We start from the raw sequence: 21,373 nt of genomic DNA on the forward strand, positions 1-21,373 counted from the left end.
CATAGGGAGTACAGCAGCTGATATTAGAGATTAATATTGAACGATATGTCTTTATCAATAGATACGTTACATGATCTTACATTAACTTTTATACGGCGTATATTTAAGAATTGGATGCTCTTTTTTGTAAATTTATTGGGGTGTAAAAGCGTTGACCGAAGTACATTTTGTAAAAATGTGCGCACGGTCAACGCTTTTACAACCCTATAAAGTTACAAAAAAAAGCATTCAATACTTATAATTACATTTTTACCTATAGGATCACGAAAACACGCCTTTTATCAAGTTTTTATTTCATTTACCTGTGCACTTTATTGTGGGACCTCGTGTCATCATGAATGAAAAGTTGTATTGTGTAATGCAATTGTTTAAGGAATATCACGAGATTGCTAGTTAGCCAATCAGAATAACGTATTATAATGAAACATACATCTAATGTAATTATTTAAGAATTGAATGCTTCTTTTTGTAAATTTATTGGGGTGTAAAAGCGTTGACCGAAGTACATTTTGTATGAAGCGCGGAAGCGCTTCATTCTAAAAATGTACGCACGGTCAACGCTTTTACAACCCTATAAAGTTACAAAAAGAAGCATTCAATACTTATAATTACAATTTTTAGCTATGATCATGAAAACACGAATTTTATATATTTTATTATTTAATTCACCTGTGCACTTTATTGTTGGAGCACGTGTTATCATGAATGAAAAGTTGTATTGTGCAATGCAACTGCTTACGGAATAACACGTGATGTGCAGTTAGCCAATCAGAATAAAATATTATAATGAAACATACATCTAATGTATTCATATATGTATGATTATTGGCTTACTTGTCTGTCTAGAAGTAGAGCTATATTGCAAACACTTTGTTTGTTCTTCCGTCCGATCGTCTAACAATATGTTTGTTACTTTTCTCAGAAACAACCTTACTGAATGACATGTATACATGTATAAATAAGAAGACGTGGTATGATTACCAATACGGCAAATCTCAAACAGAAACCAAATGACATAGAAGTTAACGACTAAAGGACATCGGACGGCCTTCAACAATGAGTAAACCCTTACCGCATAGTCATGACAAATGAAAAACATCTCAAACGGGAAACTTACGGCCTGATTTAAGTACAAAACAATAAACGAAATACAAATATGATTCACAATAACAAACGACAACCATTGAATTACAAGCTCATTTAACAGCATGTGAACGGGCGTTTTCTAGTTTTGGTCTATTACATTCAGTTTGATGTACACAAAAAAATACAACCAATTAAGCAAACTAACCTGTGACAATTCTGCATCTATTATCAATTTGCTAAAAATCAAACCAAAAATGACACCAATATATTTTTTTGAAATCTTTTTAATGGACTTTTGTTGACCCTTTTTCTACATACACATAATATGTCATGTGTTTTTTAAAACATCAATTAAATTCGGCAATTTTTTGTATGTACCAATTGCAATTTCAAGTACAAAACAGGATGAGACACTCTCTTTATTTATTATTTTATTTACGTGGGGGTGTTATACGACCTTGTCTACCCATGAGGGTTTCGCACATGCAGACGGTTTTGTTATTTTGTTGATAGTCTGTTAAATTTGATCGTACAATGGCAATTCTCCATACAATTTGGAGTCTGTCTAATGCTATACAAGAAAAACAAAAAATAAAGACACAAAATATTAGAAACGGCGTGGCCGCTTTTTTAGCGGGTACGCAAAACCGGATTTATGACGTCAGTGAATATTTCGCGAAATTAGGACTTCATTTAAGTTAACCCCAACCATAACCCCAATTCTCACGTTTACCATAACCCTAGGTTAGTCCCCTCCGTGAAATATCCAATATTCCTACAGAATATACAAAGTATTGTCAAGAATTTCAATAACGACCGGGAAACATGCAAACTACCATAACCCTTCCCCTTAACCTAGCCCTAACCCTAACCCTAAACATAACCCTATAACTCTAACTCTTACCCCAGCCCTAACCCTTACCCTTAAAGTTATAGGTCACATTAGATGTATGTTTTATTATGATACGTTATTCTGAGTGGCTAACTGCACATCACGTGTTATTCCTTAAGCAATTGCATTACACAATAAAACTTACATTCATGATAACACGAGGTCTCACAATAAAGTGCACGTGTGAATTAAATAAAAAAAATGATAAAATTCGTGTGTTCATGATCTTAGCTAAAAAATGTAATTATAAGTATTGAATGCTACTTTTTGAAACTTTTTCTGCACATTTTTAGAATGAAGCGCTTTCGCGCTTCATACAAAATGCACTTCGGTCAACGCTTTTACACCCCAATAAAGTTCCAAAAAGAAGCATGTCACACAAAATTCATTTGAGCATGTTGAGCTAAAAAGGAAGTTTAGACTTTATAATGCTAAGATCAAACAACGATATCTTTATTTTTATTTGATCCTAGCATTTTTAAATCTGAACTAAGTGGTCGATTTTTGTCTGTTTAAGCTTAACTGGCCCAACGTGCTATGCGAGCTATGACGCATGGGTCTAATTTCAAAAATAAAAGAAAACGAAAATTTGGTTTTTACTCAAGTACATCATTGGAGTTCAGGCACGGATTAGAACGGAGGCGCCCCCTAAAACCAGAAAAAATGTAAATCCCAGGAACCTTGAAAGTTCTCCCCCTTTCCAATAAACACAAACGCGCCTACAGTAGAATTGTAACGTTTGTGGATCATGGTAAATCCCCGTTTTCTATTTTTAGATAGAATCTATATAACTGTTTGTCAGTTCACTTTCGCGGGGATCGTTTTTCTCGTGCTTGAGGCTCAATGTCCAAACTAGAAAATTCAAACCTCGTCTGGACAACATTTCTTTAGATTTGGGAAAACTTTCGTACTGGTAAGTTGTACCTAATTTCATTTTATTCGTTTTCAATGTTTGACTTATATATATCTATTTCTTAACATTTGATATATTTTTTGGTTTTAGAGTAAAACATTTCTAATTCATAATTTACGTTTACAAAAAATAGAAGGAATTGTTCAATAGCTATATATTTCATGATTTGGGGTTTATAAAAAGAGATGGGGTACATTTTGGTAGCGATATTGAATCTGTGTTCTTAGTGTTATTCTAGGGGGGGGGGGGGTCCGGGGGTTGGAACCCCCCTTTTTTTTGACAATCAATGCATTTGAATGGGAACATGTAGTTGCCCCCCCTTTTGTCCTGGGTTAGGAATCCCCCTTTTTTTAAATGGCTGGATCCGCCCCTGGTTCTCCAAGTGTTGCATCATTTCATATAGAACAGTCAACACAGTCAGTGATAAAATCATATAACAACGTGACTTATGTGTGCAGTAAAAATGTAATAAATGTGACGGGTGAAGATTGTTTTCATTTGTGCATAATCTCAGAGGCGGATTAAGAGGGTTTCCTTTTCTGGGAAAAAAATTTGTTGATTATATAGGAATAGCTGAAGCATTACTGGAGCGGACCCCTCTTAGGCAGACAGTGGGCCCCTCTTAGGCAGTCAGTGGGCCCCTCTTACAAACATTTCTGGATCTGCCTCTGAATATAACAATTAAAACTGAAGCAGGAGTTATCTGGACAAACCACGTTGGACGGACGAACAATGGTAAAACAGATTGTCCTATATTTTGTAGCCGGGGAAAAGGGGGGGGGGGGTCAAAACCAGTGAGTGATAAAAAGAATTAACCAGTTCTTGACGCTGTTGTCAGACAATATCCGGGTTACTAAGATAGTTATTTCTCTGATCCTTTTTCCAACTCCTACAATTCGAAGGACGAATTTTTCTAAAGACATTAACCTAATCGCCCATATGTTTCCCCCAGCTGCTTTCATCATCGTTTATGCATCTGTGCAATGTCTTGTTTAATAAATTATTGTATAATCAATTCTTTATTTTTCAGTTTTTCGTAAAAGGACACTGAAAAAAAAACTTTTAAAAAGAATTATCATATAGTTTTTGTCTATTTGTTAAGTTTTTCGTAAAAAAAAAAGTACTTTTAAACTTTGTCAACACGTGTTTATTGCAAAAAAACAGGGAAATGTATATTATAGATTTTAATTGTAATCGAAAAGTAGATACTTCTAACTACTTTTATATTTCTATTATCAACGAAAATCGACATTGAATAGACAAATAATCAGTTTCATATATTTCTTGACCGATGTGAAAAAGAACAACTCAATTTCAAACCGTGCTCAATATTTGATGAAAGAAAATCGAGAAAAAATATTGCAAACGTCGAATAGTGACCACACGTACAAGTTATATGGAATGCAGGATGCGAATGGACGGCATTGCGCGAAAGGATGTTCTAAGATTTACGTTTTCATTGTTATTGATTCTCATAACGATTCAGATGGCATTCAATTTGTCCGTTCAACAGGCATCTTTCACACTTATGTCAAAATGGGTACAAGTATCGGACCAGTTGTACTCGAGTTCGTCTCTTCTAGCACAATTGCAACCATCAATATTAAGGATAACAAAGAATTCTTCAAGTGCTGCATTATTTCATATAGAACAGTCAACACAGTCAACACAGTCAACACAGTCAGTGATACAATCAGATAACAACGTGACTTATGTGTGCAGTAAAAATGTAACAAATGTGACGGATGAAGATTGTTTGCCGTTGTGTCCAGTAATTCCAGATAAACTAGGTAAGCCAAATTAAAGGATTAAAGAAAAGTCAGGATTACCTACTAAGTATTTTGAATGATAATCTCCTTCTTCTTGCACTCACAATAGTTGTCTTTTATGCTTTCTGGTCTGCAAGTCCGTTCGTTCGTCCGTCCGTCTGTCCCGCTTCGGGTTAAAAGTTTTGGTCAACGTAGTTTTTGATGAAATTGAAGTCCAATCAACTTCAACCTAGTACACACGCTCCCTATGATATGATCTCTCTAAATTAAATGTCAAATTAAAGTTTTACCCCAATTTTACGGTCCATCGGGCATCCGTGTACTATGGACACATTCTTGTTTCAATATATTCTTTAACGTCATTCGTTCCATTGTATCGTTAGCGTCACACCATGGAAGTGCTATTTTGAAATACAGTAAATGGTATTTTAACAATGTTTTTTCCTGATAATTGTTATGTGGGGTATCCCATACAACTCTCAAAATAGATATGCTCATTTTCAAAGTATCAACTGGATATTTACCATACATTCCTATCGTCAATCATTTTTATTTGTATCTGAGCAGTATGGACATAATTTCAAATTTTAATGGAAGCTGAACAGTCAAGTTTGCAAGATAAATTGTTTAACAAGAATTATAAAAAAAACATGGCGTAAAACAGTAAGTGAAATATGGATTTGTTTTATCTGTGTGCAAGTTTATGCGGTTGTATACGCCAGTTTACTGGACATATTATTATGGTACACCATTGTCAGTCCATCTGTCCGTTCGTCCGTTTGCTGTAACATGTTGGACAATAACTCCAAAACGCTCTAACCAAGTTGCAATGAAACTTTGGTGTTGTTTATATCTATTGATACATGTTACGTTTTTTTATGTAATTGTCATATAGGAAAATTAAAGTAAAAAAAGTTCTCTCAAAACATTGACCCGCTGAGTTTTTACGCCTGTCCCAAGTCGGGAGCCTCGGGTCGTTGTTACTCTTGTATGTTTAATATTGGTTAATTTATTTGTTTCGGAATTTAGTGTGACGATAATTTTCGCTGAACTAGAACCCATCGTTTAGGGGCCATCTTAAGCCTGCCTCCGGATGCGGGATTTCCTCGCTGAGTTAAAGACCCATTGGTGGCCTGGGGCTGTTTTCTACTCTTTGGTCAGGTTGTTGTCTCTTTGACACATTCCCCGTTTCCATTCTCAATTTTATTTAAAGTCTCCGAAAAACTATTCCTAAGCACACTATAATAACTTTTCGAAGAGTTATCCACCGCAACGTCGATACCAAATTGACATGCCATTGTTATCAAGTGACGGACAAATAATCTGCTGTTATCATGTCATGATCAATTCATGAATTGAAATATTGTGATACTTGCCACTGGAGGTTAAATATTCTAAAGATATAAAAAAGAAGATGTGGTATGATTGCCAATTAGACAACTATTCACAAACGACCAAAATGACACAGACATTAACAACTATAGGTCACCGTACGGCCTTCAACGATGAGCAAAGCCCATACCGCATAGTCAGCTATAAAAGGCCCCGATAAGACAATGTAAAACAATTCATACGAGAAAACTAACGGCCTTATTTATGTAAAAAAATGAAAACTCTAAAGAGTTTATTCTAATTCTTACCATTCGGCAATCCTCGGTAGAATCCGCTACTCTCCTTCTATCTTATATGAGGGTACGGAATCGGCCGAGTTGAGACGAATGTAATTCTTACATGACTCTCTTTTTTGAGTATGCAACATTTATGTCGCGAAACGACTTATATCGATCCTTGATTCCTTCGGTGGTGTCATTCTATTGTTAAAGTTTTTAGACATCAATTATTTTTGTCAAACCTTCATGGAATATTAGGAAATTTGGACAGAACTTAAATCGCATCCAGGGCAAAATTGAGAAACTATTTATTTTCATTTTTCCGTATTTAACTGATTTTTTTTTTATATTTAACAAATAAATACAATCCTAGGTTAAAGTTTGTCACACATTTAAAATTACTTAATCAAACCTTCATAGAATTTTTATGAAACTTTTTATCATTGAAAGATAATGTCTAAAGAAAACTTTTGAACACATATTTTTTTTTCATTTCAAGTATTATTTTGACAGATGGACTTAGTCTTTTACAATTAAGATTAAACAGACAGTCTCGGATTAAACTTTTTTGACATGATAAACTTGTAAACCTTCATGAATTTTTATTCAACTCGGACAAAAGCTAATCCGCAAAACCATGAAATAGCATCTAAAGAAAAGGTTTTTACTCATAAATGGACCTACTATTCGGTATGTCGGACTTTGCTCACTTTTGAAGACCGTATGATGACCTATAGGTGTTAATTTCTGTGTCATTTGGAGACAATATCAATCATTCCACATCTTTTTTACATATACTTTTTTTTAAGTCAACATTACAATTTGACACTGACAGCAGCAATCTGAGGTCTATATTGTCCTACTGTTTTGAATTGGTTTTGAGAAATAATATGCTAATCCATACATGTCCTAAGTCAGGAGCCTCATTGGCGGAACCAGGGGGACCGGGGTTGGAACCCCCCTTTTTTTGGCCAATCAATGCATTTGAATGGGGACATATAGTTTGATCCCCCTTTGTTCTGGGTTTGGACCCCCCCCCCCCTCATTTTCAAAATGGCTGGATCCGCCCCTGAGCCTGTAGTTTAGTGCATGGTTGTCTTTTGTTGATGTGGTTTGAGTGTTTCTCGTTTTTCGTTTTTTATATAAATTAATCCGTTGGTTTTCCTTTTAAATTTGTTTTACACTAGTCATTTTTGGGCCCATTAAAGCTTGCTGTTCGGTGTGAGCCAGGACTCCTTGTAGAAAGCCGTATATTTTGACCTATAATTATTTACTTTTACACATTGGACTTTGATGGAGTGTTGTTTCATTGGCACTCATACCACATCTTCTTTCTATAATATTACTCATGCGGTTTTTTTCTTTTTCAGTTGGCGCTTTAGCAACTTATTCCGACTCCCCAACTTACTCTGACTTAGATAGACTGTATCCCTGGGTTCAGGATGGAGGAAGGGGAAAGCCGTCCGACTGTTACCCGCGCCATCGTGTTGCCATCATCATTCCATACAGAAACAGAGATAGTCAACTCCGGACATTTTTATATAATATCCATCCTATACTTTATAGACAAGAGTTGGATTATGGAATATATGTCGTAGAACAGGTATGCAAATACGGTCCAGGCACGGATCCAGTCATTTTTAAACAGTGGGGTTCCCGGTCCAGGATAAAAGGGGGTTTCAACTGTATGTCCCCATTCAAATGCATTGATTGAAAAAGAAATGGGGGGTCAGACCCCCCCCCCCCCCCCGTATCCGCCACTGTGGAGTTCAAACCACCAGGAAACCGATAAAACGGGGTTGAACCAGGGGATTAATTGATTGATTGTTGGTTGCTTGAAGTCCAGTGGCAAATATTTCATGCATACTCAGCTCAAGAACAAAAAACATGTATACATACATTCGATAGGTTCTGTAATAGAAGCGTCCGGGATTAAGGTCGGTGAAATTTAGACTGCCACGCGAAATAAGGGTTTATTGAATAGTGACAGAAATTAAGCATTGCAATAGGTCACCTACATACACCTCGAGGAGTTGTTGCAAGGTTTCTTAAAGCGTGCACGCTCTTTAAACGAGGTATAGGATGTATTGTCCCCATTCAGACCGGACGTGGCTGCACAGCCAAACTTTCCGCTTTGGCGAGAGTTTTACTGCCGGTCGGAAGAGGACTAGTGATGACCATACTTCTAGATCTATTCCCAGTCACACCGAGGGGAGAACAGGAGGAAACTTGCCTTGTAATCTGGTATGCAATGTTGATAATAAACCTAACCAAGACATGAACGAAATCAATAGTTTGTACCACGAATTGTACATAATTGGCCTGTTTGATTCACTGATCGGATCATCATGATACAAAGATCAAATTAATGGAACCAAATTTTCTACAGAAACTGTACTTTTTTCATTTATCAAATTGATAAACAAAATAACTAGTCTACCAAGAAAAAAAAGCCCATGCTTTGTATTGTACTAATGGGATAAAAAAAAAGCGAATTTATTTTTTTGATAATAAAAAAAAATGTGTGGACTTTAACGGTGTTTTTGTGGACTTTACACTGACTGGATATTTATGGAATAGTAAGTTTATTGTCCCCTCGGATACAACTATAATATTGTACCTCAGGAGACAATACTATTCTACTCATACCCAGTCTGATTGTCATTAAGTATATAATATTGCAACTTATAGCGATTATTATACAATTTACTTTAACGCATTCTAATGATTTGTTGCACGCAAAATATCGATAGTTTTATAAAAGTTAACCCATATCGTACATGTCTCACGTTTCAGAATGGAAGTTCTGTATTTAACCGTGCCATGCTGATGAATATTGGGTATGCAGAAGCAATGAAGATACACGACTATCAATGTTTTGTCTTCCATGATGTCGACTTGATTCCAGAAAACGACAAAAATATTTACAACTGTCCAAAACAACCAAGACATATGTCAGTTGCAATAGATAAGTTCAAATACCGGTAAGAATAATAATGTATATTACTGTACAGTTATATGGGCTTAACAACTATAGGTCATCGTACGGCCTTCAACAATGATAAACAAGTAATTGTTTATCAAGCTTTAGTTGCAAATGTTATATATTTTGTTTGCACATGTCTATCTTTGTTACTTTTTTTGCTCGCATGTGTTCAGCGAGTTAAATTGTAGGCATCCCGATTTCCCGAATTAAAAAATGGCCAATCCCGACGTCCCATGTTTAGAGGTTCCGAATTTTACTTTTCTTCTTGGCTTTTTGTCAAACCATTATAATCGGTTATCATATGTGATTATGAATGTAATTTATCTTTTAGATTACCCTACAATTCAATATTTGGAGGCGTATCATCTTTAACAAAAGAACAGTTCCAAAAAGTCAACGGGTTTCCGAACAGATATTTTGGCTGGGGAGGAGAGGACGATGATATGTGGAAAAGGTAAGTGTTCAGCATTCCGATGTGCACGCACGTGCGTGTTGGCGTATTGGGAGTAACGCGCCTGCATGTAAGGAGCATGCGTTAGATAGGTATATTCACATCAATAAGGCATCCGTTTTCCCGTTTTTGTTTGGAATTGTTTTATGACGGTCTATCTAAATAATGTTTTTTTTTGGTAAACAAGCAAAGGACTGGCAATGTGATTTTTCAGAGGGAGGACATTTGACCAGCCAACATGAAGGGTTGTCGTATAGAGGTCAAATATGTCAATTTCGAATTGCAACACATGAGAGTCATAATAAATGAATTAGTTACAACATGTGCATCATTTAAGAGTTTGGAAGTGTTTTTAATAAGTTAATGAAATATATTAAATGCATGCCAATTTGATAAAATTCATTATTCTGTAGTAGTCAATATACATGTGCAAACAAATTTTATTGGATTTAGAGCATGGGTTTATTCACAAAGCGAAAGAAGCATGCACGTCATATTAGAATACATATTTAGGAATAAAAGTTCCGTCACTGGAGTAAACAGTATATATTCCTAACGGAATAAATGGTATAAAACATTTGTTCCAACAGGAATAGATATGGCATTGTTTATAACAGTTTCCATCGAAACTTCTGTTAGGCGGAACAAGTATACGTTGACGGTGGAATCTAAACCGTTTTTGTTTTGATTAATCTGACGGGACAACTAATGTAAGAAAACTATCGCATTTTTCAAGCACTAACAAATAAACAGAGTAAATAAATTACATGTCTTAAAGTCATAAGAAACCTCAAATCAAAAAAAAATAATGCATATGATTTTAATAACTCAATGGATAGTTTTCATTATAAAACTTATGTACATATACTTTTTTCTGAAGAAAATTCTTTAATTTATTCATATTTAGAAGAAGTTTACTTTATTTGAATAGCTTCCTTCCAGCAAGCTATTCCCCCGACATATTTTCCGTATGCAAGGTGACCTCAGTGTGACCCATCTCGTAAAAATCCGGTGACCACAATACGCATGGATGTCCTTAAAATAAACTATTATCTGAATTTACATGTTAAACACGTGCTCAATTTCCATGCTTTTTTGTTTATTTTTCGTCAATTGTTGACAAACAGGTGACAATCGTTAAACTTCGGCTTCAAAACACGAACTTTAATTACCTGCCATATTTTCACAACAACACTGACCGATTGAGAAAAAAATTGACAATTATACGAAATTTACACGAAAAAAATGATAAATTCGAGCACAGAAGACGAAGTTTAGGATGTTTGTATGCATTAGTTCAAGAATTGGAAGAACATTATTTTTCACCGGTCACTCGTTTCTTATGACTTTAAAAAAAAATAGTTAGAAAAAAGTTTACCGAAATCAGTAAAGGCAAAAACGCAAGTGATTGAGATATTAGGATCTTTCCATGGGTAAAAATTGACACTCGCAAAAAGAAAATTTAACTCTTGATAAACATATTGACCTTTGAAATTCCAATGTTTTACTCTTTTTCTTTTACCCCAATACGATTTATATGCAGAGTAATGCTTTGAATGGACACTACAAATTTAAATCATTTACAACATAATAAGCTATAAAAAAAAAGTGCAAACTTTATTTTAGAAAAGCTATTACTTGTTGTAAAGATCAGTTAAACGATAAAAAAGACAACTCAATATTTTATGTAATTATTTAATTTTGTTTTTTAGAATTCACAATGCTGGATATAAAGTGATCCGATATGCCCGGGAAATAGCTCGTTATAAGATGATTAAACATGGCACCGAAACGGGAAATAAAGCTAATCCTATAAGGTAACTACGAATCTCTAAAATTAAATGAAATGTTTAAAATGGAAATTCTACTATTTATATGAGACAATATCTGAAAAAGTCTAATTTCCATGTCCCATTTTTCGAACTATGTCCAGTGCACGATGTTTTGTCGATATTGTCAACATCGCAATGTCAACTTTATAGTGTCGTTATTGTGTTTACATTGTATCCTATCAATATGTCCTATACCTTTCTGTTTACATCGTTCACATCGTATACATTGGGATGTTGACAATATCGTGTCGACATCGTGTTTATATTGTATATATATAGAGTCTATAGCTTTCTGTTTACATCGTTCACATCGTATGCATCGCGATGTTGACAATAACGTGTCAACATCGTGTTTATATTGTATATATAGATATAGTCTATACTTTTCTGTTTACATCGTTCACATCGTATACATCCCGATGTTGACAATATTGTGTCAACATCGTATTTATATTGTATATATAGAGTCTATACCTTTCTGTTTACATCGTTCACATCGTATACATCGCGATGTTGACAATATCGTGTCAACATCGTGTTTATATTGTATATATACATATATATATAAAGTCTATACCTTTCTGTTTACATCGTTCACATCGTATACATCGCGATGTTGTCAACATCGTGTTTATATTGATATATATATGTAAAGTCTATACCTTTCTGTTTACATCGTTCACATCGTATACATCACGATGTTGACACCAACATCGTGTTTATATTGTATTTATATATATAAAGTCTATACCTTTCTGTTTAAATCGTTCATATCGTATACATTGCGATGTTGACAATATCGTGTCAACATCGTGTTTATATTATATTTATATATATAAAGTCTATACCTTTCTGTTTACATCATTCATATCGTATACATCGTTATGTTGACAATATTGTGTCAACATCGTGTTTATATTGTATATATAGTGTCTACACCTTTCTGTTTACATCGTTCACATCGTATACATCGTAATGTTAACAATATAGTGTCAACATATTGTTGTTGTTGTATATACATTTTTTTTTCGTTCTTTTTTTTAAAATAAGTTAACATGGTTAAGCAGTTAGTTATATAGTTTTTAAAAAAAATCATTTTTTCATGTCATGTCGGCGTCTTTTATTGTTAACTATGCCATATAAACTTTACTCAATGTTAAAGGCCATACGGTTATCTATAGATGTGCCAGTTAGTATGTATGTACTGGAAATTTTACTTATTTTTTTATATATACCTTTCTGTTTAAATTGTTCACATAACAATGCTAACGATATTGTGTCAAAATCGTGTTTATATTTTATATTGAGTCTATGGTACGTATATAAACGTTAAACTAACTGCATTTGTTTGCACCTGTCCTTAGTCAGGAATCTGTCGTTCAGTAGTTGTCGTTTGTTAAATTGTTCATACGTGTTTCTGGTTTCATGTTTTTTACATTAGACCTTTATTTTTCCTGTTCAAATAGTTTTACACTAGTGTTTTTGTGCCTATCATAGCTTGCTACTCGATAAAAACCAAAACTCCGTATTAATGACAAACCTATAGGGGTTTACTTATAAAAGATGTAACATAAAAAGTTGTCTCATTTGAACTTATACAGCATCTTCTTATATGTATATATCGCTATGTTAACGATGTCAACGATGTAAACAATATATAAGAGTTCAAACAATGTTAACGAAGTTGACTAGATATCGGTTAAATATTGTGTACATCGCGATGTTAACGATGTCAACGATGTAAACAATATATAAGAGTTCAAACAATGTCAACGATGTTCACACGACATCGTGTTAACCTTGTAAACATCACGATGTTAACGATGTCAACGATGTAAACAATATATAAAAGTTCAAACAATGTCAACAATGTTGACAAGACATCGTGTTAACATTGTAAACATCGCGATGTTAACGATGTCAACGATGTAAACAATATATAAGGGATCAAACAATGTAAACAATGTTGACACGACATCGTGTTAACATTGTAAACATCGCGATGTTAACGATGTCAACGATGTAAACAATTTATAAGAGTTCAAACAATGTCAACGATGTTGACACGACATCGTGTTTACATTGTATACATCGCAATGATAACGATGTCAACGATGTAAACAATATATAAGGGTTCATACAATGTAAACGATGTTGACACAACATCGTTTTAACATTGTATACATCGCGATGTCAACGATGTATACATTATATAAGGGTTCAAACAATGTAAACAATGTTGACACTATATCGTGTTAACATTGTGGATATTGCGATGTCGACAATATTGAATAAACATCCTTCACTGGACATGAATGAAAATAATAGGGGACAACATGATTTTTTTGGGAGGGGGAGGGTTGACCATTTAAATCATACTATTTTATTAGAAGAAATACTAAAAAGAATGTTTAATTGTGTGCAGTTGGTGCATTGTATACTCAATCTTAAAATTTTCCAAAAAAGATGCCTGAATAAAAAAATAATTGCTTGTGAAAAATGCATTCATGAAAATTAAATCATTCAAAGAATTATATATATAAATTCAGAAAACAGCTTTCCGATTTTCACAAATCTGATAGATTATATATAAAACTTCACCATTACTGGTCTGATTTTGTTACAACTAAAGCATGTAAGAATATTTTTTTTAATTTTTAATGGTCTTTTAAATGTGGTCACCAGGGGTAATTTCCCTCAGGACTGTTACCACTGTTTTTTTCCAACTTGGCTGCGGACACGTTTGAAAGACCGTAGATTTATTTCTTGTAATGCAACGTGAAGAGCATCATTTCCTGAATGTATGACTCCATATGTTAAGGTGAATAGCAGCCAGTTTAAAAATCTGAACTCCCCAAAGATCAGAATTTAAGTGAGCTTTTCTCATCATTTGGCGTCCGTCGTCCATTGTCGTCTGTTAACTTTTACAAAAATCTTCTCTGAAACTAATGGGCCAAATTAAACCAAACTTAGCCACAATCATTATTAGGGTATCTAGTTTAAAAAATGTGTCCGGTGACCCTGCCAACCAACTAAGATGGCCGCCATGGCTAAAAATAGAACATAGGGGTAAAATGTAGATTTTGGCTTATAACTCTGAAACCAAAGCATTGAGAGCAAATCTGACATAGATCAAATTGTTTATTAAGTCAAGATCTATCTGCCCTGAAATTTTCCGATGAATCGGACAACCGGCTGTTGGGTTGCTGCCCCTGAATTGGTAATTTTAAGGAAATTTTGCCGTGTTTGGTTATTATCTTGAATATTATTATAGATAGAGATAAACTGTAATCAGCAATAATGTTCAGCAAAGTAAGATCTACAAATAAGTCAACATGACCAAAATGGTCAGTTGACCCCTTAAGTAGTTAATGCCCTTTACAGCTTTGACCCCTTAAGGTAATTTTTTTATTATTTTTTTGTAGATTTTTGTAATCTTCTACAAAATCTTCTCCTCTGAAACTAATGGGCCAAATTCAACCAAACTTAGCCACAATCTTCATTAGGGTATCTAGTTTAAAAAATGAGTGCGATGACCCTGCCAACCAACCAAGATGGCTGCCATGGCTAAAAATAGAACATAGGGGTAAAATGTAGATTTTGGCTTATAACTCTATTACCAAAGCATTTAGAGCAAATCTGACAAGTGGTTACATTGTTTATCAAGTCAATTTCTGACTTCCCTGAAATTTTCAGGTGAATTGGACGACTGGTTGATGGGTTGCTGCCCCCAATTGGTAATTTTTAAAGAAATTTTGCCATTTGTGGTTATTATCTTAAATACAAATATAGATAGAGATGAACTGTAAACAGCAATAATGTTAAGCAAAGTAAGATCTACAAATAAATCAACATGACCAAAATGGTCAATTGACCCCTTAAGGAGTTATTACCCTTTACAGTAAATTTTTAACAATTTTCATTAATTTAGTAAATTTTTGTAAATTTTTGTAAATTTTTACAAAATATTTTCCTCTGTAACGAAAGGGCCAAGTTTATTATAGATAGAGAAAATTGTAAGTAGCAAGAATGTTCAGTAAAGTAAGATCTACAAACACATCACCATCACCAAAACACAGTTTTGTCATGAATCCATCTGTGTAATTTGTTTAATACATAGCCTCTAGTAAAGGAAATTCTGCTGTTTTTGGTTATTATCTTGAATATTATTATAGACAGAGTTAAACTGTAAACAGCAACAATGTTCAGCAAAGTAAGATCTACAAATAAGTCAACATGACCAAAATGGTCAGTTGACCCCTTAAGTAGTTAATGCCCTTTACAGTAAATTTTTTTAAATTTTCATAAATTTTGTAATTTTTTAACAAAATATTTTCCTCTGTAACTAATTGGCCAAGTTCATTATATATAGAGATAATTGTAAGTAGTAAGAATGTTCAGTAAAGTAAGAGCTACAAACACATCACCATCACCAAAACACAATTCTGTCATTAATCCATCTGTGTCTTCTGTTTAATATGCACATAGACCAGGGTGAGCGACACAGGCTCTTAAGAGCCTCTACTCATAGTATCTTATCAAATTGATATGTAGATGGAAGTAAACTTCTACACAATTCGAGTAAATGAACAAAAAGTACTGAGTAATTCCTTTCTGTTACGTTCTGTCATGTTACCTGATAAAAAGTAACAGCATAACCATAATCAGTAAAAGGAAGGATGTTCAAGACAATTTCACTGATGAATTAAAAAGTTAATCTACTATATGCCAACCATTTCATTAAATATAAGTTATCATCACCATATCAAATAAATTTCAAAATAATATACAGTATATTGAATGAAAAAATAGGTTTTTTGCTTTTGATAACAGCAGAGAACATTGTGCAATTCTAGTATAGTAATTAGTAACAGAAAGGAATTTATTTTAGAATTACCTAAGCAGATTTGTCATCTTGCAAATAGTTTCAAAGGATAAATGACATTGTTTGCTGTTATCTTCCAACTGTGACCAATCTGAAATGATGTATTTTTCTTAAACTATAAAATAAAGCATATTTTTGAGAAAAAAATCCTTTCTGTTACCAACTCTGTCCTGTTACCGTTGTCCTGTTACTCAAGATTCTTTCATGTTACCGACATATCTGACTATATTTTAGTATATATTTAAACCTTTTGTATTGCAAATACTAAAATATTGCAGGGTTATACTAGTAAAACACAGATAGTGTCTTAAACTTATTCCTTATTCCCATTAGAAACTTTTTAAAATTTATTCACTTTGGAAACAGGAAAGAACTGGATTTTTTTTGTACCATCTTAAAATTGCCATTGTTACCACATTTAAGAATTGTTTGAATTACAGACAACAGTTCCTAGATCCTCAATGTGTGTTCTTCGATTTGTGCTAATAAAATACCAGGGTCTAAAGACATTTTTTTGTTTTTTCTTATTGCAAAAAATTAGACTTTTTCAGATATTGTCTTATACAGATTATAACATGTCATTTTTCATATCAAACACCAATTCCGCCCTAGGTCATGTCATCAGCCCGAGTGCCGACAGACTCCAGGATTATTTTTTTTTATGTACTTTCACTTCCTAATTGTTTAAACTATCTATCATCTTTGATTCTTGATTGCAGGTTTAAAATGCTGACAGAAAGTAAAAAATATTTTAAAACTGATGGTATTAATAGCCTGAAGTATAAAGTATTAAAGATTGACTTTAATCATCTCTACACACGAGTCGTTGTTGACATAGATGAAAAAGAAGTTATGGCGGTATGTTCAAATGTTATATTTTTATGCCCCACCTACGATAGTAGGGGGCATTATGTTTTCTGGTCTGTCCGTCCGTCCGTTCGTTCGTTCGTTCAGGTTAAAGTTTTTGATCAAGGTAGTTTTTGATTAAGTTGAAGTCCAATCAACTTCAAACTTAGTAAACATGTTCCCTATGATATGATCTTTCTAATTTAATTGCCAAATTAGACTTTTGACCCCAATTTCACGGTCCACTGAGCATAGAATATGATAGTGCAAGTTTCAGGTTAAAGTTTTTGGTCAAGGTAGTTTTTGATGAAGTTGAAGTCCAATCAACTTCAAACTTAGTACACATGTTCCCTATGATATGATCTTTCTAATTTAATTGCCAAATTAGACTTTTGACCCCAATTTCACGGCCCAATGAACATAGAAAAGGATAGTGCAAGTTTCAGGTTAAAGTTTTCGGTCAAGGTAGTTTTTGATGAAGTTGAAGTCCAATCAACTTCAAACTTAGTACACATGTTCCTTATGATATGATCTTTCTAATTTAATTGACAAATAAGACTTTATACCCCAATTTCACGGTCCACTGAACATAGAAAATGATTATGCGAGTGGGGCATCCGTGTACTATGGACACATTCTTGTTATTCTTGTTTTTGATTGAAAAAAAATTGAGAAAAAGTATCATGGCAATAAACCTATTTGCATATATGACGGTATCCATATTTTAAATTAAGAGTCTTTGATTCTGACAATTGAGATTAGATAAATAGATTTTAGGGTGTAATTAGATTATGCGAACTATAAATATTAATAAAACTAATAATTATTTTAGGGAATAAAAAAGTCATAACACAATCCGTCAGTGTAGAACACTCTTGGGTATTTTGGAGCATTGAAACAGTATGGATAGCATGAATTTGGATGACAGAAGATGGATTATTTAATCGACACATTACAGCAAAACCTCATTAACACTGTTTCACAAGAAAGAAAAGTAAACGTCCTTGTTATTATGAAGCTACATTTGAGATGGAGTGATTAAATAATTGTTTTTTGTGTGTGTGTGTGTGGTTTTTTTTTTTTATTATATTAAATCGTTATTAAATGAATATAGATAGTTTATTTGAGTAATTTGTATTTATGCATTGTTTAACAGGTCGAGTACAATAAATTATATTTATAGGAAAGCACATAAATTATCATATAAATTACAATTTAATTGTTTATAAAGAGCATTATGTTTTACTTTAGCCCATTGAAACCAGTACATCCGCTCCTTGTGAGCCTATTTAATGAAAATAAAAAAAAACCTTCTTAGGGCTCCATTTACTCACTTCTGATGGTGTTGATGGGTTAAGCATATAAATCACCTAGCATTTTTCCGACAAATCCTTAACAGGAAAATTCTTTACAAATAGTTCAAAATTAGTTTCTATGTGTACTGACAATAATTCTTAATTTCCATATTGGCCAAATTTTTGAAGCGATAAGTTCAAATTTGTTCACAAAACGGCGGGTTTATCTTTTTGATTTTTTAAATCTACGTGACTTTTTCATAGTATAAATATGTTCTTATATCAAAAACATATATATATACTGTTCCCAGCTTATATGTAGTTCTACAAGTTACGCCACTGCCAGGTTAACCCCGTCACATTATCGTAGTATGTGTCTGTCCCAAGTCAGCAGTCTTTAACTCAGTGGAAGCCGTTTGTTGCTGTATATTATATGGGTTTTCCCAGCTGTTCGTTTTCGTCTTTTTATTGTTTACATTGCCAATTTAGGGCCTATATATTATAATTAAGCTGACTATGCGGTATTATAAGTTTTGCTCATTTCTGAAGACCTTTTGGTGACCTTTAACAGTTGTTAACTTCTATGTAATTTAGTCTCTTATCGAGAGTTGTCTCATTGACAATCAACCATATACTGTTATTGTAAAATGTGTTGTACCTGTTTATCAAACCAAATCAAAATTCTTTATTCCTTACCATAGGGCATAAAGCATAAGCATAAAAGATTTATTTAAAGTCGGTTATACATATAACAATACAACATAAGCTCTGTAGAGCTTTTATCCGACATACATATAAGACCAGCACAATACATAAAACACATAAAACATGCAAAATAAATAATGTTATCAAGCACAACAATTAATTAGCACAATTAAAGCATATAAGCAAACATAAAATGCAGATAAACTAACATTCATGCAATAGCAATTATAAAGCACTAAAAGTAATTCAAGCATTAAGAACACAAATAAAAAAAATTATGCCAAATAATTTAAAAGCCAGAGTATACAAGATAAATAAATAAACTGATCTACAGCTCACTGAGATCTGCAGGAGGAACACCGACACGAACTGCCCTCCCAATTACCAACCAAACTTTTAAACTGACCCAATGGCATTTCGTCCCTCATTTTATTTGGCAGTTCGTTCCAGAGTTTGGCTCCTGCATATCTAAATGAGTGTATCCCATGCCGTAGTTGTCCTTACCCTGGGAACATCTGCTATGTTTATGGCAAGCCGTTGTGGAATTTATTCCCTATTTATTAATATTAATAAATCATTTATTAATATTAAATATTATTTTTTAATATTAATAAATCGAATTTTTAATATTAATAAATATTTTTTAATATTAAAAAATCGTCATTTTTTAATATTAATAAATAGGTTTTATTTTTTAATATTAAAAAATCATTTTTTAATATTAAATATTCGATTTATTAATATTAAAAAATAATATTTAATATTAAAAAATAGATCCTATTTATTAATATTAAAAAATCATTTTTTAATATTAATAAATCATTTTTTAATATTAAAAAATCATTTTCTAATATCAATAAATGGTCTTATTTTTTAATATTAAAAAATGAATATTTAATATTAAATATTCAGGTTGATTTTTTAATATTAAAAAATCATTTTCTAATATTAATAAATACGCCACCTATATGTAAGAGTTGTTTGAGCGCTTTTATTTACGATGATCATACCTTACTGCAAGCATGTAGCTGAACTAGATCAGTAACTTGTAACTTGTATTGCATAACTTCCTCCAATAAAGGAGCACCTCAATCAATGAGTATTCCACCACCAGTTCGAAAGTACATATATCTTAATCTTTAAAATATAATAATCACACAGGTAGATATCTATCATCATTAAAAGGAATATTTAAAATGTTTTGTATATACACATGTATCGGCATAAAAATATGAGCTAGTTCAACGTCATTAAATTTAAAATTTAAAATACTTCCTCGATATTTACAGTTTATTTACATGTATATATATATATGATCAGCATAAATCGTTCTTCTGCATGTTTGCTGGTTTTATTTAGGATAGTTAATCTTTATCTGTATACAGTGTAGTGTGGCCACGTACCCACGCTTACTGCTTCATAGGACTTTATTGGGCTGAGTTGTAGTATGATAGTTTCATTAAAGTGTGGCGAGATCCACACTTATTCTCTGATAACGATATATTTAGCATCTTCAGTAAAGTGTGGCGAGATCCACGCTTTAGAAGGCATTATAGGCTATGGTTGAGTTAACAAGTGTGGCGAAAACCACGCTCATTTTGTATTAATGTCGAGATTCCTTTATCGATGTGTCCGTAGAGTGTGGCGTAACCCACGCTCACGGTGTCTTTTAAGCTAACTTGATGTTGGATCGATATCATTGAGAATTCTCGACCTGCTTGTGTGTAGTAGAAAGCATAGTCTCCTTGATTGAAATTCTATGTCCATTAGGATTGAATTGTCACAACTGGGTTCCAGTAATCCAATTGTGCTTGAATCAATTATCACTTGGATAAGGTCTACTTCGCTACCGTTGTGTTTGAATTGAATACTGAGCTTTTCATGTAGCAGTTGGATATTGCTTAAGATTGATTTTCTCTGGTTCGACAGTGCAGGACAGAGTAGTAAGAAATGTTCCAAGGTTTCATCTGATGTTTGACACAAAGGACACGTTGCCAATAGTCCTTTGTTTTTTGAATGCCTTGTTCTGTCAGCCATGAGTATATAACTTCCTGTTGCTATTCTTAATTTTACGGGTATTCTCATAGCTTCTTGCATGGAATT

General features: G+C 33.3%; 1 protein-coding gene across 1 annotated transcript; it reads left to right on the forward strand.

Annotated features, from left to right (window-relative positions):
* Positions 1-2,791: 2,791 nt before the first annotated feature.
* LOC139509661 (beta-1,4-N-acetylgalactosaminyltransferase bre-4-like) lies at positions 2,792-18,500 on the forward strand (the record flags this gene model as incomplete). Its single annotated transcript, XM_071296225.1, is given in 8 exon segments — positions 2,792-2,891; positions 4,405-4,681; positions 7,641-7,873; positions 9,067-9,254; positions 9,588-9,710; positions 11,420-11,524; positions 17,144-17,282; positions 18,103-18,500. Coding segments are annotated over 7 exon segments (1,068 nt in total). The 3' UTR covers positions 18,121-18,500.
* Positions 18,501-21,373: the final 2,873 nt, after the last annotated feature.

Source organism: Mytilus edulis, unplaced genomic scaffold (assembly GCF_963676685.1).
Source record: "Mytilus edulis unplaced genomic scaffold, xbMytEdul2.2 SCAFFOLD_131, whole genome shotgun sequence".
In the NCBI taxonomy this organism is placed as follows: domain Eukaryota; kingdom Metazoa; phylum Mollusca; class Bivalvia; order Mytilida; family Mytilidae; genus Mytilus; species Mytilus edulis.